Source organism: Centrocercus urophasianus, unplaced genomic scaffold (genome assembly GCF_019232065.1).
Source record: "Centrocercus urophasianus isolate 14NV4802_14NV808 unplaced genomic scaffold, USGS_Curo_1.0 seq_13, whole genome shotgun sequence".
Classification (NCBI taxonomy): domain Eukaryota; kingdom Metazoa; phylum Chordata; class Aves; order Galliformes; family Phasianidae; genus Centrocercus; species Centrocercus urophasianus.
In genome coordinates, this window is record NW_024884475.1 from 8,595,464 (window position 1) to 8,616,216 (window position 20,753).

General features: G+C 41.2%; 1 protein-coding gene across 1 annotated transcript; it reads right to left on the reverse strand.

Moving 5' to 3' along the window:
* Nucleotides 1-10,549: 10,549 nt before the first annotated feature.
* Nucleotides 10,550-20,144, reverse strand: LRPAP1 (LDL receptor related protein associated protein 1). Its single transcript, XM_042812741.1, has 8 exons — nucleotides 19,951-20,144; nucleotides 15,340-15,484; nucleotides 14,880-15,004; nucleotides 13,462-13,582; nucleotides 12,430-12,588; nucleotides 11,908-11,990; nucleotides 11,555-11,731; nucleotides 10,550-11,227 (listed from the first exon to the last, which is right to left on the reverse strand). The coding sequence occupies exons 1-8, from the start codon at nucleotides 20,116-20,118 to the stop codon at nucleotides 11,162-11,164; spliced, it is 1,044 nt and encodes a 347-aa protein (XP_042668675.1). The 5' UTR covers nucleotides 20,119-20,144; the 3' UTR covers nucleotides 10,550-11,161.
* Between the last annotated feature and the right edge of the window lie 609 nt (nucleotides 20,145-20,753).

The following is a 20,753-nucleotide window of genomic DNA, read 5'->3' on the forward strand; positions in this document are numbered from 1 at the left end:
ACAGGACCATGCTTGTAAGTGTTGCAGAATCATGATAGATAATGAAGCTGCAATATTTCTATTGTAAAAAAAACCACGTATTTACAAGGAAAACAAACCACCCAGATTCTCTGCAGAGGGCTGCCTTTCTATACATTGCTCAAAACTGCTTGCAGCTGGGACTTCGCAGCATGGACAGAGACTTCATGCAGTGATGCTGCCATCAGAGTGCTACTGGCCTTACAGGAGGGGTCATAACATTAAAAATGTTTTCCAGGTTCAACGAAGGGCATGAGTCTGCACGTGGTTCTCTGTGTGCATTTATTTACTTACATATGTCATAATAACTCCAGCAAGGATTAGCTAGATGGCTGGATATAGATTTATATTTATAGTCTTGTTAATGTTAACAGAAACATCTCCACAAATGAAGTAACTTACTTTTTGGGCATCTATTTCTTTTTTTGTTCTTAGCTTGAATAAGTTAAATAGGAAAGATGACTTTCTCTTATTTTTAAAATTTGTTTCCTCATGCAAAAAATCGTGTTGCAAAATGCTGAGAAGGCTGAAGCAGCAAGTCAGGCCTTACTGTTGCATCTGTTAAAAACTGATAGCTTGCTATTTTTACAGTATCTTGCAGCCACCCCCCTGTGGAGCTATAAGCTTGATGCTTCTGTTGAAAAAATTAGTTTTCTCATTAGAACTGCAGGAACTCACAGAAATGCAAAACCTTTTTTCCTAAGTAAATAATGTGCCTTCCATTTCCAGTGGCGAACTAGGGAAAGTCAAGCTACAATCCTTTGAGTAGACTCGTGCTTACCATGTAGCTTCCATGGGTTAACTCTGGTCATAGAATCATGGAGTGGCTTGGGTTGGGAGGGAGCTTAAAGATCACCCAGTTCCAAGCCCTGTGCTGTGGGCTGGCTGCCTCCACCAGATCAGGCTCCCAGGAACTCATCCAACACGTCCTTGAGCACGTCCAACTCTAGCAATGCAGTTAATATATAAGCACTTGCGTAAGTGATTGTGATCGTTGTAAGACTCTGAGCTCTTTGCAAAAAAATTTTTTTAAAAATGAGAAATCTCTGAAGCTTTTGATCATAAACATGACTCGTAACTTTTACTGGCACAAACAAGAGATTTGTTCATCTTTAATTTTGTGTTCTTCTGTCAGTGAGTGAGGAGAATGAGTATTAACTACCAGAAGGACAAAATGATGTTGGTCTGGTGATGTTCTCAAGGTACTTCAGTGTGCCAGAAGATCCAGCTTGGAGATGTGTCAGGGATGAGAAAACAGGCTGCAAGAAAGTGAAGTGCTGGGGCGTAGCAACTTGGTCTGAACCAGCCTATACATAGCAGGGTTGAACGCTCTCCACCATGCATCTGTTTTGCACATCTGCATGCAACGTGTGATGCCTCTTCACTCCCATTGCCTTTCTCCATAGGTTGCTGCCAAATGTAAATACTGCTCCAGTGTTTTTTTATGATGTTGCTTGTAAGCTGCTGCAGAACATTTTTTTTTATTTGGATAATGGAATTTCTCCAAGTCAAAAAGTGCTGCAGGAGGGAAGACCAAGGTTTGATGGTGCTTACTCACCAAACAAGGCAAATAGTTACCTGGGTTTTGACATATTGTGATACCTCATTGGTGAAATGCCATTTTGTGCCTGCAGGTGTCTAAATGTGCATAAAAATCAGTTGTTTATAGCAAATAGCTTGGAAAAAATTATCATCTTCTCTGCCATAGAGGTAAACAAAACAGTTTTGATTATTGTAGCTTGGAAAGTTGTACTTAAATTATGAGTGATTACATTGTTGTTTAAATAGTGCTGAAACATTCACGCTCCACTAAGTACCTTTTCCAGTTTGTTGGGGATAACATATACACCTTTGCTAAAATTATTGCAAGAAGAATACAGATTTTTAGATTTCTAGCTGCTGATTTCAATTATAATTCATCATTTTTTTCAGATGACGTTGTTGTATTTATGCATCTCGTTTTCCCTGGGAAGATCCTCAGCCAGTCACACAGACATTGCTTTGCAATTGAGTTTGAAGGGAAATGTTAACTTAACACTGTGCAGCAATGAAGCCATACGAAATAAAGATGGAATTATCTTGATATCTATGGATTAGAAGTTATTAAATGGAAATTTGTAAGGACTAGCTATGTAAACATATCCTTTTTCAGTGTAGGTGGGTAGAATTAGGGGCATGGGTTGGTGGGGATGTGTTGGTGGTTGGACTATATGATCTTAGTGGTCTTTTCCAACCTTAATGATTCCGTGATTCTATAAGTGCCGTTTAAAATATATATATAGATTTTTTTCCCCCCCAGTGCGTTCAGCTTCATGCTTTCCTTGAAAGACATCTGCCTTTAGGCAGTCTCATGCTGAAGCTTAGGTCAGTGATGATCTGGTGGATACTGGTCATAAACAGTTCTTCTGTGGACTATCTGTGGGAGACTGGCATGTAAGTGACAGCAAAATATCTATAATTCCCATGCTGCATTATAATGCAGTAAATCGTTTATAATGCAGTGGGCAGGCTTAGAAAAATGCAGAGTTGCCAGCTGAGCTTTGAGTTCAGTAGAAACTTCAGAGTGAGGGAAAGTTAACTTGAAATTTACTTGCTTTCATACATTTTTTCTGCATCAGAGCATCTAGAAATAATTCAAATGTATTATCTCACTGTATACACAGAGGCGTATGTAACATCACCGTTTTACTGAAGTAATAAGTGTCAGTTTATCTGAGGAATGTGAGGTGGGGGGTGGGATCAGAAAGCAGATTTAGCATGACAGTAATTTATCTCTACATTACATTATACTGCTGTGAATTCCTTAAAAAAATAAATCCTAGCACCTGCTATTGTATAAGTTAAATATCGCTCATCTGTAGGCTGAGCTGGAAATGTAAGGGTAGCTCAGCACACAGAAAACACAGGAGGCTGTGCTCAGTAGGAAACCTGGCCTTTGGATACTGGAGTTTTGTTTTATATGGAGTTGCTCAGATTCATCCCATATCAATGTCTGTCTCTATTACTGCTGCAGGACAGACCCTGTGCAGTGCCATTTGCTGCTGCACACGCTTGGTCCTCTTACAAGAGATGCTTAGCAGCACTGGCTACAAATCCATAAGCACAGGAAAAAATCATGGTCATGTTGGGGGTTTGACAGAGAAGTAGGTAAGTGTCACCAGGGAAAGCAGCAGTTTTTTGCTGGTGAGTGTACTGTCAGGAGGAGGGTGCAGCTGAAGAATATTTGGGTCTGTAACATGTGGTGTTTGGACCAGTGCTGGTCTCCTCTTTGTGGCTGTAGTGAGGATGTGAGGTTTCTTGGAAAAGGCTGAAGGTGCTGCTGTGTTCTCAAACAGATCTGCCACAACCTCCTTAGCAGGAATGGAGCAAAGGCACAGGAGTGGTTAAATGCCAGGCTGACCTGCTGCCCATGTGGTACCGTGTGTCCTGCTGACCCTGCATCAGCCTTTTGAATGATCCTGCAGCAGTAATAGAGACAGACATTGATATGGGATGAATCTGAGCAACTCCATATAAAACAAATTGAATGGTTTGGTCCCTGGGAAGAGTAGTTAGCCTCGGTATCTGGTTTTTCTCCTTGCTGAAAAGCTTATGAAGCGTTGGTCTGCGTGTTGGGTGAGTGGTGGCTTCTGCTGGGCCCTGCTATGAAGCAGCAGCCTGGCTTGGCACTAAGGTGCACCCAACCCTGGGTTCAGCTGTGTCAGTGCAGTTTAGAATAGCTGGGAGATTTCCTAGAGAGGGAATAGAGCTGCTGAAAGCCCATGAAGTGGCTTTATTGAAGTTTTGCTCTCTCTGTGCTTTTTGAAGTACGTGCCTGATGCCAGAGACCATCAGTGATAGCTGAGAATGCATTTTCTGCACTAATGAGATTTGAAGCCCCTCGTGGTCTGCCTTTGGGATTTGCTGCCACAAGATATATCTTCTAGCATGTGTATTTCTGGCCAAACCCTCCTTCACACTGACAAAATTTAACGTGTTGAGACCCTCTACCTGACTGGGGAGCTGTCAAGATGCAAGTTACAGCTTGCAGCCACATCTTCAGTTTGGGTTTTCACAGGAAACCCATTGCATATATGGACAAGATGTTTGCCCTGAACAGCACAGAAGAGCTGAAAGCAAGCAGATAAAATTAAACTTGATGGCCAAGGAGAAAGGCTGCCAGTGCGGGAAAAAGCCTGAGCTACCCCCTGCCCTCAGTCTCCACTGCAAAGTGGTAAGTGCTCAAAGCTGAGTAGGATGAGCTGCTCTTTTTCTTGGTTTGAAGGAGCTAAAGAGAGCTCGGTTTTAATCCTGTTATATTCACGTAGCTAAAAATGCTCACTCATGTTTCTTCTGTAATCCTGGATATATACTGCAGAACTACTTTAAATCAAATAAATAAATAAATACATATGTTTTAACTGCTCCAAAAATTCCAGCATAGCTATTTATAGAGATGGCAATAAAATGAAAAGGAAAACAACCCCTAAGCAGATCTCTGGAAACTCATAAATGAAGACTCTGCAGTTCTGGAAACTCAGTCTCTGCAGGGGAATGAAGATCAGTTTGCACAAGCTTTGAATCAATTGATTGGTAATGGCAAGGGTTAAGCAATGCTGGCAAACTGAGACTAAAGCAGACATCGTCAATACATTCTGTAGAGATTCTGGCTATTAGCTGTTTGAAGAAGGGCTTGGAAAAGGGTAGGTTCCTTCAGTCTTCCAGGCAATATTTATGTACTTGTCTGGTTGGAATGTGTTTTGTGTGAGAATCTGCATTAGTTTGGTGCAGACTAAGAACAAACTATAATCTGAAAATTCTTAACAAAAATGAGGTGCCAGCAACCTGCTGTTGGACTGAAATCAGCAGTAACTCTTGGCACCTAAACTCTTGCCATGGAAGCCTCTTCTTTTGGAGATGCCTGTTTTTCTACATTGTTCTCTCCCATTTTGCTTTTCGAACTTCACAGTAGAACAAAATATGAGATCACCAGTGGCCCCATGAGCTGGTATGTGGAATCTCTTTACACTGTTTAATGTGTCTAGTGTCTATAATCATGTTCAGTATTGTAAATGGAGTCCCAGAACATGGGGTTGAGGGTGGAGAATGAACTCTTTCCCTGTTGAAAGGCAGTTTAGTGGTTGGACTAGGTGATTTTAGTGGTCTTTTCCAACCTTAATGATTCTCTGGTAATTAATGGTTTTGGTTCACGTACCTTGAATTAGAAACTGAGATTTTAATTTGGATATGGATCTGATGCCAAGCATTGCAAATTGCTGGGTTGCATAAGTGGGTCTCCAGTTTTCAGCAGGTTTCTTAAAATAATGGTGTGTCCCTCCCTTTTTAAAATAAGTGGCCTGGAAAACTATAATGGCAAAATATTAGACATTTATTTTAGTCAGAGACTTATTTCAAAGAAATTCAGCACTCACTTTGCCCTTTGAAAACCACCAGGTTTAAATTACGGTAGATCAATTCTTGACAGGCAACTTTTGAGGCTGGCAAAATGTTATTATTAAAGCAGACGTGTGCAGCTTTCTGATAAGTTAATACATCAGTGGCAGAACAAAACAGCTACATGCTGTATTAATGTACCCATCATTTTTATGTCCCCATGTGAAGCATTAATATCTGTGTACAGGTTTTTTTTTAATTTAAGAGAGCTCGTTGAGTGTAGGATAATACATGTGAGGATTTGGATTTATGAATGCATTAAGGAATATTGATAGCATTTGTGTGACAATTGGCACTGTACACTATGGCTCAAAGTATTTTCTCTGGATGAAAGTTTATGAACTTATTTTGGCTCAACTGGACAGATATAAAAGTTGCACTTCTATTTTATGACTTGCTACTAGTAATAATAATAATAATAACAAATCCACTCTTTTTTTTTTTTGCTGTAGGTTGATGACCTGCTCCCCGTTTGGCTTTACAATGATAGGTTTGTTTTGAGAAAAAGCCTATTTACTGACTTATTTTGTGACTTTTTAATTTATTTATTCTATTCTAATTAAGTGCTGTGGAAAGAAAAGTTCTGTTTAAAAATGATTTCAAAATTGCTTGTGTACCACTGGTAGATTTTTGTACATAAAAGTGCACCTTTAGAAAAAGAAAAAGAAAAACCCAATTTAAATACATCTCCAAAGCTCCAAATGATGACGGAAGGTCTGTGGATCATGAATATATTGCAAACTGAGAACTGTGTGTTAACTCTGTATGGGTTAGTTCTGAGCTGAACACTGCACTTGTGCAGTGGGACCAGCAGGTCCTCTGCAGCACAGCTCCCACTGTGATGCCCTGGTTTCTGGTGCTGTGGTATACATGTGCTGGAACTGGCTGGCTGCTAGGAGGTGGGGCTGGGAAGTGGTGGCACCTCAGATGCATCTTGCAAAACATAAATGGTCTCCACACGATGAATTTAGATACCCTTGCTGCTTCTGCAGGGGGTGAAGGTGATATCAGTATTGCAATCCAATTTGGTGTAGTGGTTGTTCCATGTGTCAGGGTAGAATGATGCTCCCCTACCTGTACGTAGGACGTGGTGTTTCCATTAAGAAAGACGTGGTTATTTTTGTTTATGCTGTGCCTTGTGTATATTTACCTCTAATTTTCTAACCCCCCAAGCTGTATGAAATCACTAACAAATTTGAGGTTCTTTTTTTAGGGAAGAGTTTGACAGACTGTATAAAGCACAAAACATTCTGATCTTTTTTCCCCCTTCTAATAAATACAGTTCTTTTCCTCCCTCTACTGCTCCTATTTTTGTATTTCCTTTTTTTTTTTTTTTTTTCCCAGAGTGATTTGAAAAACTATAATTCAAATAATTACAAGATAAATCAGATAAATTACCCGGTAAGGAAGAGAAGCCTCAGCTACCCTGGAAAAGCTGTTACTGCTTTCCTATTCAGTCGGCATTTCCCTGCAGTCTCATCTATGGCCTCCATAATTCAATGTGCACTAGGCACAGGACTGTATACATGAACTATAGACAAATCCAAGTATCCTTTTTCTTGGCTTTGATTTTTTGTTGCTTTTTACATGAGTTGGACGATTCAAGCCATTTTTAAAAGCAACATCTCAAAGCCCACTCACTCGTGTTATTTTGGTTGTATGAAATGTCTCTGGCTTAAAACCTCAATAAAATGACTTGTACAAATACTGCTGGGTGAAAGGCATAGACTTTCAAAGCAGTGTAATCAGATGTCAGCCTGTGCACTCTCTCCAGATCTCAAAAAAAGCAGCAAAGAGCCTTGGCAGCAATGGAAGTCATTCCTAATGTTTTCTCTGTGCTACTGCAACATCTAATTGCTGGAGTGTTTCAGGCTTTCAAGAGGAAGCTGAATTTAGGAGGAGCAAACAATGCTGCTTAACATTTTCTTCTCTGTTTGTATGAACAACCTTTGTACCTAATGACTCATTAACAGCCTTGTTCAACAACTGAAGTAAATGACTGCACTAAAACCAGTCTTCCAGCCTTTTTTACTAATGATCTGTGACTTGTTCCTAATTTTAAATTACTGCAACATGTAAATAAATGTTGTCAGTCTCTGTACACTGAAGTAGTTGCCACTCTGCTGGAGCTTGGCCAGTGTTTGAGCCTGATTACTGTTGTGATATGTTGGGTAAAGATCTGGTGCAACCCTCAACTCTGCTTAAGGTTGTCAGGTGAGGTCCTGGATGACTGGAGGAAGGGTCACATCACTCCCATTTACAAGAAAGGGAGCAAGGAGGACCCCGGCAAGTACAGGCCTGTGAGTCTCAGCTCTGTGCCTAGGAAGATCATGGAACAGATCATCCTAGATAACATGCTTGATCACATGAGGAATGGGCTTGTGGTCCAAGACAGCCAGCACGGCTTCACCAGGGGAAGGTCATGCTTGACCAATCTGGTGGCCTTCTATGATGGAGTGATGGCATCGGTGGACAAGGGAAAGGCGACCAATGTCATTTACCTGGACTTGAGCGAGGCCTTTGACACGGTCCCCCACCACATCCTTATCTCCAAATTGGAGGGATGTGGATTTGATGAGTGGACCACCTGATGGATAAGAAACTGGTTGAAAGGCTGCAGACAGAAGGTGGTCATCAATGGCTCAGTGTCCAGGTTGAAGCCTGGTAACGAGCGGTGTCCCCCAGGGGTCTCTGTCTTGGGACCGGTGCTCTTTAACACCTTCGAGTGCACCTTCAGCAAATTTGCTGACAACACCAAGCTGAGTGGTGTGGTTGACACAGTTGAAGGAAGGGATGCCATCCAGAGGGACCTCAACAGGCTTGAAAGGTGGGCCCGGGTGAACCTGATGAGGTTCAACATGGCAAAGTGCAGAATTTTGCACTCGGGCCGGAGGAATCCCAGGCATCGATACAGACTGGTTGAGAGCAGCCCTGTGGAGAAGGACCTGGGGGTCTTGATGGATGAAAAGCTTAACCTGAGCCAGCAGTGTGCTCTTGCGGCTCGGAGGGCAAATGGTATCCTGGGCTCCATCAAAAGAGGGGTGGCCAGCAGGGACAGGGAGGTGATTGTCCCTCTCTGCTCTGCTCTTGTGAGGACCCATCTGGAGTAGTGCTTCCAAGTGTGGAGCCCGCAGTACAAAAAAGACAGGGAGCTGTTGGAGAGGGTCCAGAGAAGAGCCATTAGGATGATCAGGGGACTGGAGCACCTCCTCTATGAGGACAGGCTGAGGGAGCTGGGCTTGTTCAGCCTGGAGAAAAGGGGGTGACCTCATTGCAGCCTTTCAGTACCTAAAGGGAGCCTACAAACAGGAGGGGAATCAACTGTTTGAAACGGTTGATAACTGCAGGACAAGGGGCAATGGTTTTAGGTTGAGGGAGGGGTGGTTTAGGTTGGATGTCAGGAGGAAATTCTTCACAGAGAAGAATGGTGAGGTACTGGAACAGGCTGCCCAGAGAGGTTGTGGATGCTCTGTCCCTGGAGGTGTTCAAGGCCAGATAGGATGGGGCCCTGGGCAGCCTGGTCTAGCATTAAATATGGAGGTTGGTGGCCCTGCCTGTGGCAGGGGGGCTGGAGATTCATGATCCTTGAGATCCCTTCCAACCCTGAGATTCTGTGAGTGCTGAGGCTGTGTTGAAGCAACTGTGCACTGTGAGACAAGCATTACTATTGTTGCTCTGAATCTGGATGCGCTCTGTGAATCCAGCATTTCAGGAATTCTTCACAAAACGTATTCTTTTCCAGGTACACACCCAGCTTTGTGCTCTATGCTCTTGTGCATGGCATGCAGCTAACAGAAAAAAACAGATCTCTCTTTCTTAACTAGAATCAGCCACACTATTTTTGGGTTTACTTTTTTTTAGCTTACCAACCAAAGGAGACATGCACCACAAATGACACGAACTATCTCTATGATGAACTTTTACTGGAACTTTCAGTTGCCTCTAGCTACAGTAGAAATAATTCTACAAATTCTATTATCTATGGAACAGTACATCAGTTAACTTTGCTTCAGACCATTCTTAATGAAATCCTGGAGCTGAAAACAGAGGTTGCTCTAAAACTTACTGAATGCCACCTTTGGCACTACAGCTGCTAGAGGGAGATCTAGCACCATGAATGTGGCTATGCTCAAGTCTCTTATGCAACCAAAGGCAATCAACTGTGGTGCTTAGGCTGAAGTCTAGGTCTGGAACATCGCTGGCAATGTCACTGCAGACACAAGTGCTGCTCCCAGAATCAGAAAGCTACCAATATTCTCTCAATTCCCTGGAGACATCTAAATCATATTATTTTTAAGAACTGTTATTGATTTACTCTCAGTCACTGTGGTCTGTGTTTCTAATGATGAACAACGATTCTCTGAAGTATAAATAACAGCTTACATTAAAACAAAACCAGTAAAAAATTACTTCCTGCTGCAATGTAAGGCATTCAAAATCTCACGGTAGGACTCTACCACTGTTTTCATTAAAATCACCTGCGTGTTATGAAGTAGTCTCTATGTGCAGAATCATATTACTTTCAACCCACCATGGACTCAGGACCTGGATAAATAATGTACATAGTGGCTGATTTTGACAAACTGTCTCTCTTTACTGCTTCTCACAGAACAGATATAGCAAGCAAGACTTGAAGGCAGTTTCCTAAACTGGCATGCTACAGCTCTGTGAGATTGACAGAGCTTTGCAACCAAGCAGCTGTAATGATTTACCTACGATGGACCTTTGCCTTTGTCTTGCTCCTGGCAGTTTCATAAGAAAAAATCCTTAGAAATAAAGGATCATCATTATTGTTATAGAAAGTTTCAATCCAAGTGGCCAAAGTTCTGATGTGCAACAGGAAGTTCTGGTATTGAAAAGAAAGCAATAGAAACTTTGACGGAACGTTTTACTGGAGTACATACTCAGAGAAAAGCTGCTTTAGAAAGCCTTCTCTCTATTCAGAATACAGAATCACATTCTTGTGCAAAACTAACCTTCTGTATTAAAAAAATATGTGTGAGTTAACTTCAGTTCCAATAAGCATATATGCTCAAAAAAATTCCATCTAGTTACTTGTCCTCCCACAAAAGTGAAGAAAAAAAACACCTCATTGATATCTTGTTTCAATTTTTAATGACTAAGTGTAACAAAACCAAGCAACTACGAATGACACAATTGTACACACATTCAGTAACTTCAGATGTGTTAGTCTGCAAGTTTTGTGAATTGACAACAATACTTATTCCTTCCTTATTTGTCTTCCTCCTCTCACATGAAAGGTTCATATACAGTGCAGCTCTGAGTCAATGCTCAGCAAGTACAAACATTTTAATTACCTTCAGTAGAAAATGCATCAAACCAAACAACGAAATATTAAACTTCTCTTAACTTTAACAACCTGCACCTCAGGTGTTTGCCTTCATTGATCAGAATACTTTGACTAACTATAAGATCAGTATTAATTTTACTAGCAGGAATCTTCTGAGAGTTCACACTTCCTTGTGACGTGAGTTATTTCAAAGGCTGTTACTTGATTCAGATTTATAATGTAATCATGTATTGTGATAGTGCAAATATACAAAACTAAGTGGACCACAGAATGTTTTCTTACTGGACAACTCTTCAATCCTTAGCATTTCAGAAGGACTGCTTGGTTAACCCTGTTCATAAAATCCCTCTGTAATTTGTTTTATGTTCATAAATTGACCCCATGAAGGAGAACAGATGTTTATAACTCATTGTGTTGAAGACCTTGAGAGATTCTGCTGGATAAGTCTTGCAAATGCTTCTTTACCTAGCAGAAAAAGGAAACAAATTTCAGTACGACAACAAATGATGCTACAAGAATGAATGAATCAATCTAACATATTCAGATTTTGTTATTAGTACATGTGGCAGCTCTTAGGAAGAGCTGAGTCTAGGACATTTTTGGGCATTTTAGAATTAGGTCTGTAAAAACCAATCATGCCTATTCTGCATTAAACATGAAGCACAGGTATGCCTTAGCCTCCTCTTCTAGAAGATGTTTACCTGCATGAAAAAAATTAGCACTGTGTAACTGACATTCCCTCCACTAATGAGTCTAATTTTCAGCAGGTATGTACACTGGATTTATACAGACCTTATATCCAAGCTCTTTTGTCTTTTCTTCTAGCATGGCATATTTCTCTCTGTTTCTGTTCAGATGCTCCTTATCTCCAGTCCCCTCTATATGTTTCAGTTTCTCGTGTGAAATCTCCAATTGCTTCTGATAGTGATGATGTTTTTCAATTTTTGCTTCAAAGTGTTTCAGCTCCTCCTAGGAAAATGCATGAATAGTTCCATATATGTATATATTTGAGACATTAAATCATGACTTTTTTTTTCTGATGCCCGAAAAGCAATATAGAATTGGCTGCCCTAAGAGTAACATGGAGTATTTCTTTATGTGGGAAAATATCTTTCCATGGGAGATCTTACTGGAATTGTACTTACCCGAAAAGATTCTAGCTCTTTTTCAGTGAAATTGGCTGATTTTGCCATGTCCCACAAATCAATCACTCTTGGCTCTTCAAATTCTAAACAAACACATATCACCAAATGAAAATTTGGACATAATGCTTTTATGCAAGATAAGCATGCAGATACACCAAACAATATATTATATATATATATTATTATATTATATAATAGATCTACTTAGATAAAAAGGGAGAAAAGTCCAAGTACTTCACTTGAAACAATAGTACTGTAGCAATTACCATTTATTTAAAAGGATGATTTAAAAGCAAAAAAAATAAAAAATAAAAAAATAATAAAAAAAAATCCCCCAAACTAATCAACGCCATTGTTTGCCCTGCACATTGCCTAACTTACCTGCCCTCTGTTGCAGAAAGTGTAATATCCCTTCCCATATTAAATGAATTTACTATGATTAAATGAATTAACTTGCTCACTGACTTTTGTTTAATAAAATTGATACCAAATAAACATGAAAAAAATACCACTGAATCGTACCACTGGTTGCATCATATCCTTGGTGACTGACTTTACGCAAACGCTCAAACCCCTGGTTGATGCTTCTTAGCTTGTCTTTAAGTTCTCTGTGTTTGTTGTGCAAGACTTCCTCTTTCACCAGGTTCTCTTCAGATGGGTTGATTAAATTTTTGTGAATATCTGTTGAAAGAGAAAAGCTGACTGTGGGCCAAATCCTACCAGGTAAGAAGCTGTAGAAATCCCTCAAATCTGGGATGGATAAAATATAATCAGTTCTTACAATCAGTAAAACATTAACATCATACTCTAAAAAGCAGTAACTCCTTTTGCAGGTTGATGCTCCTCAGTGCTCTGGAGGGCGATGTTACACAAATGCCTTTTACCTCCTGCTGGTGATCAGCTAAAATTTTAATAAGGGAATGTTCTAATTTCCCTGGTTAGCATTACCTCGAGGAAATGGAATAGGGATGGTTGGTAAATCCTATCACCCTCCCTCAGGCACTTCATGAATTAGTCAGGAGATCCAATGTTGAAATAACTTTCAGCAGCTTCAGCTTGGACTTTGCAATGCAAACATCAAGCTGCCTGCAAGCTTTAGAACAGTTTGATTCTAACAAAACTTTAACTAGGATTAATACAGCAAACTGGATACAGATCCTCAGGATCAGTGCCCAAGATACATATCCTCTTGGGCTTCCACTGATGAGATGACACAACCATGTCTTGCAGACTTTAGAACCACAATCTGCAGCAGTAAATCTGTGCTTGCAGCATAATTTCCATTAAACTCCAATAAGCCATTGTTAGTAATCTGATGGTATCTTCACTGCTTGAAACACAAGCAAGAATTAGAAAACTGAAAGGGCAACACTTTCATTAGCTGGCATGATTTTTTGGCAGCTAATGTGGAATAAAACCAAGCAAGTATCTGGGAATGTCAGCATCTGCAAGCTGTTCTAGCAGGAACGTCAGACTGAGGGATTTTCAAAGAGACTTGGAAACAATGGAGGCAATAGACAGAGATCTAGAAACACCAGGAAAATGTTTGGACACCTTCAGTTCTGCTCACGGTCTCAAGCAGAATATTGTATTCACGAATCTTTTCTTTGTGGTGTTTAAATTCTCTCCAAAGCTTATCCAGCTCCTCATCTGAGAACTTCCCAGAGGTCTTGGCCTGAAAGAAACATGAGCTCATTATGACTCCCAGGCCAAGTGCTATTACATGAATTCCCTTGCTGAAACTTCTCCCTGCTACATTAGGAAAATGATTAAGCCCAGCTCTTCCATAAGATCTTCTGTTTTGAATCCCATGATATAAGTTTGAGGGCAAACTAGACATTCAGGAACATGGTCACTTTAATCATATCAAACTGAAGTTGGCTTGCTACAGACTACCCAATGAAAAACACCTCTTTTCTATTCTGTGGAAAATAATTTGATAGAGAAGGAAGGGCCATAGAGATTCAAGGGCAAATTAAAGGGAACTGTCTGTGTGATAGCTGTAGCCCAATATTAAGCACAATCTTTACTCAAGAAAACATACTCTACTGGCAAGTGAAGACTGTATCACTACTGTGCATTTCTATGATTCTATTTGCCATGCAGTGATTTGTTCCTCATAGGTCTACATTCAGCAACTAGTGAAGCCCTAATTGCCCACCAAACTTACCTCTTGCAATGGCAAGACCAAAATTGAAAATTGTTCACACCTATTCAGCCTTAGGGAATACTTTGAGTGATGAACTTAACTAGTCCCTAAAGCACATGACAATGTATCCTTTGCCAGAGCTGCATCTGATTACAGTAACACTTTAAAACACAGCCTAACTTTTCTCTGCTTTATTTACCATTGCACTAGATTGTCTAAGAACTCTTTGCTTTATACAACTACTTGTTTATAAAAAACAAATTACTTCATTTTTTAAGGTTACTACTTTGCCAGTTTTAGCTGCCCAGACAGTACACTTTCTATTTATTTCTATTTATTTTTCATGCAAATTCTGGAAAGTTTCACTTGAAAACATTGTTGGGAATGTCTTTAATGTCTTTCTAACATCTCCCCAAACATCCTTTTTCTCCTTTCTAAATATTCCATGAGATAGTTCTATTTTAAATGCAAAGTTAAAAACAAACCAACACGGAAAGAACAACAAGAAGAACATGAAAAACAACAAAAGAAAATCATGTGTTCAGTGACATTTGAGGAAAGATTCTATTTGTCTTAATGGATAGAAGATCTTAGCCTCTGTGGTGTGTTTTCTTTAGCAAAGATAAGCTGCCAAACCTACTGACTTGGATGCACATGGAATGCCCACAGTGCACAGTGATATGTGCTATAGAGCACAGCAGTTTGTCCTGTGTTTAAAAAATAGATCAGTATAGCTTAAAGCTATTCAGGCTCCAAGATTGGAGACTCACAGAAGAGAAGAAACACTGGTTTACTACACTGCAATCCTGGAAATTTTACCCACCTTGCTCCATAATTTTTCCAGTCTTGGGTCATCCAGTGTATCACTTTCTGTACCATCTTTAATGTAGTTACTATCAGTTAGGTGGGAGTCCTTCTTTCCGTTCATTCCGTATTTAGTCATAATGACTGCAGGGGAAATAGAAGATAGAGATGCATTAGAATCTGCTATGAATGTACACAAGGCTGGCTGCTGCATCCTTGACTTTCAGAGTTAGATTTTGCAGCTCACAGTGGGCAGGTTAACAGTTTAAGATGAAGAGTTTAATGATCTTTTTTGAAAACATCAGAAGCAAAGGAGGCTGTTAGCCTCCTGACATCCCTGCTGATCTCCAAACAACTCCTGCATAGAGTGTCTTAGTGACTTGAAAGTCAATCTGTTACTAAATGGTTCAAACACTCATAGAGGTGTCTAAACAAATGTTTCATGCAGTTTCAATTTCTTTTGCAAAGATGTACCTTACCATTTAAGTTGCGTCTAAGCTTGGCTTCTTTCTCTCCATCTTCATCCAGCCCTTCAGCCTTCAGTTTTTTCCAGCTTAGCTCATCCTTTTCTTGTATTTTCAGATCGCTGTGCAATTCTGCTAGTTTCACAGCAGAGAGATGAAGCTAAATGAAAACAGAAGAAGGAAGTGACTCCATTCAGTTTTACTAACATACAACAGGCAATAATGGCCAAACTTCTCAAATGTTGTGCCTTGCCAGCACGTATGCTTTCTTTTGGACCTAACCACACAATCTTAGTGAGTTGGTAAATTTCTTTTGTCAGCATGGTTTTGCAGACTACCAGGATGCTGAGCACAGCCTTGCTGGTCACACAACCCATTTATCAGCAATTTTTACTAGCAACAAAGTACACAGTTTTCAAAGATTCCACTACTCAACATGGTTTATGTGCATTAAAAACACAAAAACCTAGCAGTATTCTTGTCCTACATAATGGAACAAAAAGAGAAAATACTGAGGTTGACACAAATAAAAAAAAGGATTTAAACGGGCCAGCTTGAAATTTTGTGAAATACACAGAGAAAACAAGAACAAAGACAATAGCTAACATGCAGCTGGCTAAGCAGCACCGCTGCAAGATGAGCCCAAACATTTGAATTTCCAGATTCTAGATGCTTTAGTTATTCTTTGAAACAAGAAAATGAAGCAAATCATGCTCATGCTTAAGAACTTCTTGCATGTGTGTTTATAACAAGAAGAAAAGCCCAGAGTAGAGAGGTAATCAAAACACGTGCCAGCAGTGTGACCTCCAGTGAAGTTTTGCCTGAGCTTTCTTTTGTCCTACTTGAGGCTGCTGAGCAAACAGCTCCTAGGAGTTCAGATCCACCCCTAGACTGGCTGGGTTCATCCATTCTACAGCACAAATTTACTGACTGGATGTTTTTTCTTTTTTTTTCCCATTTTTTTCCCCCTCGTCATTAAAATCAGATGAAAGATTACAAAAACTTGCATTTTCAGTGAGAATTCAGTATGTTTAACATACACAGATTCAGATCTCGGTATAATTTTTAAACATCAGAAACTGATGTTTAAACTGATGGTACTGAAAAGACTCAGCCATTCAACTGAGCATCAGCAGGTTATTTGAAAATTACTAGGAAAAGTGTAATTATTCTGAGTTAGTGCACTAAATTGTAGGGAATTCAGGAACCTCTGCACGTTACTGTTTCTGGTTTCAAGGTAAATCCTTCTATTACATTCAGTGACACCAGATTACTTAATTACTGCAATTTTTAAACCAGGTTTTTCTCTGTGTCTTGCACTTAGCCTAGTGAAATAATTTACCAAAATTGAGAGTACTTGGAATCACAGATCAATAAGTAATTTATAGAATGTATTAAAACTTCTGATCCCTCTAGTTCTAAAGCCTCTCTGTAATCTTCTTTAGCATTTGCCTTTGGAGAACTGCTTGATGAAAGCTAAGCACTTAGCAGAAACCACTTTAGTTATGAATTTTGTGCATTAAAATAATGAAAACCTTATTTACTTATTTACTTTTCTGGAGAAGGCTGACCTGGACAGCCAGAGCTTCAGTGCTGTGGTGGCACCAAGTAATACTATTTTGCTCAGCAGAACTGTGTCTTGATGTTCTGAGAGGAAGACTGAGGAAGTTTGCTATAAATTGTGAAGGAAATGACTCATCATTACTTGGCAGTTCTGTACTCTAATGCCATAATATGTTCACAGGTTGAGCAAATCCAGGATAAAAAAGTCACCATCAGTAACTCAGACAACAGTAACTCAGACAAATACTGCAAAATAGGACAATATAACCTTTTAAATGTGCAACTGCCATCAGAGACACACTACTGTATAAAAGATGACACAATACAGTTTCCATTAGACATACACTGTAGTTAGTACAATCTCATAAGCACATAGTTTTGGGTTTTCTAAAAGTACCAGAGAATCACATCAGATCATCTAAATGGAAAGCTTGGGGATGCATCTTCATTAACCAAACATTTTGAATTCTCAATGAGAAATAAGTAATTAAATTAAGTCCATTGTTCTCTAAGGAGAAAAAGGAAGATTCTATTCAAAATTCTCTCAAGTCCAAGAATATTTTTCTGACTGTCATTATAATTTGTATGCAACTTTTGAACAACACAAATTCTTTGAAATGTTCTGCTGGAATCTCCTTGCCTGTCTGAATTACATAATATAAAAGCAAAGACAGTAGGGCAAATGCTTTAAATTAAGCATACAGGTTATGATCTGCTTCCTTCAAGATCATCTCATGCAGGAATTTGAATAACATCAGGTAAAATAAGTGTTAACAGATGACACTTCATACCAATGTCAGTCTTTGTTGGACTAATTGAGAGCAGAGATGGAAAGCTACATTTAATGATTAAACAACAAAACACTGAGGTCAAGATGCACATTCCTTGTTCCTGGTTAGGTCCTGGTTTGAACTGGTGATTGAGCACCTGGTGATGGCATGTGGCTGGTCTAGGCAGCGCTACTAAAGTGTTTGCACCTGTGCCCCCATGTGACCAGAAGGGGTGGATCCAGGATGGAGCAACCCTGGGCTAAAATAAGGGCCAGCCATTAAGGAGAGAACATCTTGGGTCCAGGCTGCTTTCTGAGGAGGGGGTGTTGTGTAGTTGTTCACCAGCTGGGTGAGTACAGTTCTTCCTTCTGTACGTGACTATTGGCCTAATGGTAGTAAGTGTAGCTCAAGTACATGTTGCTTCTCTAAAATCTGCCTCACACACATGAAAGTTACTGTTACTTAGCTTATCCTGACAGGCTTATCTCCATTTTTTATGTTAGCCTGCTTGGCCAAGAATTAATCTTGATGATGTGAAGCTTCAAAGTTGAATTCCAGAAGATGCAGATTAAAGAAAAAAAGAGAGAGATGGGGCAACAGGGGGGAGGATAAGAGGAAACAGACAATACTATACTAGTTTAATTCTAGTCTCAGTGCTGTTTCTTCTTCAGCTGCTAGCTTGTATGCTGCTGCCCTGTCCTCCACCTGTCTCCCATTGAGCAGAGGAGCATTTTTTTTTTCTTTTACATGCTGGGCAATGAATATAACTCCACAGTAGTATGGCAGGATGCTTTTTTTTTTTTTTTTTTTTTTTTTTAAATAACAACAACAAAACTAAACCCTATCAAATTCCAAGTGTAGCCCAAGGAAGAATACCGTAGTTTCAATTCAGCAGCTTAGATGGGATAATGCCTATCCAGGATTAACTTACTTTTGCCTGGAAGAACTGAGCTCTCACAATACTCTGGACATGAGTATGGGTGTGCAGAGCAGGGTAGAGGTTGTTCTGCTGCATTGTAATTGCTTTTTTTTTGGCTTAGAGTACAATGAATTTTAAGATAACAGTCACAATTATGGCTATCATATGTGTGCGAGTCTGCAGCCTGAAAGGCCAACTACATCTTGGGCTGCATCACATGAGCTGTGGCCAGCAGGGCGAGAGGTGATTTTCCGCCTTCTGATCCATATGGCACACTGTGTCCAGGCATGGGGTCCCTGACACATGAAGAATGAAGAGCTATTGGAGTGGGTCGACAGGAAAAACATAAAGATTATCAGTGGGCTCCTATGAAGATTGGGTGAACGAGCTGGGCTTACTTAGCTTGGAGAAGAAAAGGCTCTGGTGAGACCTTATTGCTGCCTTCTGCTTCATGAAGGGAACTTAGAAGCAAGCTGGAGACTGACACTTTACGTTCACTAATAGTGACAGGACAATGGCAAATGGCTCTAAAATAAAAGAGCAGACTTAAGATGTTAGGAAGAAATTCTTTACTCAGAGGGAGGTGAGCCACTGGCACAGGTTGCGCAGAATGTTGTGAGTAGCCTGTCACTGGAGGCATTTGTTGCTTGGCTGGATGGCTGACTTGGAAGCCATGATGTGGGTAAGGTTGAGCTCGATTATCTTTAAGCTTGATGATCCTTAAGGTCCCTTCCAATCTAAGCCACTTTGATTCTGTAATCTGAGAATGGCAATACCCATTTGCTGGCTCACCTGCATGAGACTACATCACTTAGTGTCCCTCACCAGAGAGAATCTAACCACCACGATGGAGGATTTCTTATCCTACAGTGTTGAGTTCCTGCCATAAGCAAAGCAGGGATGATGGCTGCTGCCACTGAACAGAGCTGAAGCACTCAAGCAGTGGGTGCAGGAGTCAGCCTCTGACCTTCCTCATACCAGAGGGGCTTCGCACTCTCTGCTTCCTCAGCACGAAGTTTCACTGTTGGATATAACTATGGGAAGATACGCTTCTCCTAACCCAGTGCATCCAGCAGAAGAGAGGAACGGGGCACATTCTGAGGGTTCTCTCCCAGCATCACGGTTGGCAGCCCCATGGAGCAGGGCAGTGTGATCGGCCCGTGAGGTGCCCGGCAGAGGCTCCAGGCCTAATAACCCAGACAAAAACTCTCTTAATCGGAGGCTTAACCCCGCGCTAGGGCCTGGTAACGCGGTGCTTTGGCCGTGCACGAACCGCTGCCGACCACGCACCGCCTCGGCCGGCTGCCCAGGGGCCGAAGCGCGGGTCGGCCCTCCTCCGCCTTACAGCAGCTCCTCCCGCGCTGCATCACTCACCCGCTGCGCCTTCTCCCAGACCTGATTCAGCCTCACCACCCGGAACTCCCCGGCCTCCCGCCTCTTGGCGTCAGCCAGCCCCTCGTTGGCCTCTCGGGAATACTTGCTGGCCCGAGCGCTGACGGCGAGGAGGAACGCGGCGATAACAGCCGCCCGTGGCGCCGCCATGTCGCTCCGGGCGGGGAACTACGAGTCCCGAGATGCCGGGCGGGCGGCTGCTGAGGGGCGGCCCCTGCGCCCTCCTCCGCGAGGGAGGGGTTGTTGGCGTGAGAGGAAATGGGGTGGAGCGGCATCTTTTAATTTTTTTTTCTGAGCGTTTGCTTCGCAAAATGTGGAAATACAGTTATGGATGCGTATATAAAGCACTCTCCTTCTGTGCCCAGTGTGTGCTGCTCCCTGTGCTGCGTGACCCTCAATTGAGTTATCCTTACCCGCTGTGTGGGAAAAGGCAACTCTTCAGGTCTGGCACGGCCCCTTCAATCAACTAAGGTTTCTGATATTAGAACCCTGCGTAAGAGTGTATGAAAAATAAAGAGCAGTTGAGGAAGAGCAGAAAGCAAGAACAATAATTGGTGATCTGGGCATAGGGATTGAGTGCACCCTCAGTAAGTTTGCAGGTGACACCAAGCTGGAAATGTTGATCTGTCTGAGGGTTGGAATGCTATACAGAGCAGCCTGGACGGGATGGATTGCTGGGCTGAGGCCAGCAGAATGTGCTTTGTCAAGACCAAGTGCCGAGTACTGCATTTTGGTTACGAAAACCACAGGCAATGCTACAGGGTTGGGGTAGAATGACTGGAAGC

Excerpts from the sequence above, each read along its gene's own strand:
- LRPAP1 (XM_042812741.1), bottom strand. The coding sequence starts at position 20,118 with ATGGCGGCGCCACGGGCGGCTGTTATCGCCGCGTTCCTCCTCGCCGTC. Across the intron at positions 12,589-13,461 it reads GACCGTGAGCAGAACTGAAG|ATATTCACAAAAATTTAATC; the intron begins GTGTCCAAACAT and ends CTCTTTCAACAG. Across the intron at positions 11,228-11,554 it reads CAAAAGAGCTTGGATATAAG|GTAAAGAAGCATTTGCAAGA; the intron begins GTCTGTATAAAT and ends TTTTTCTGCTAG.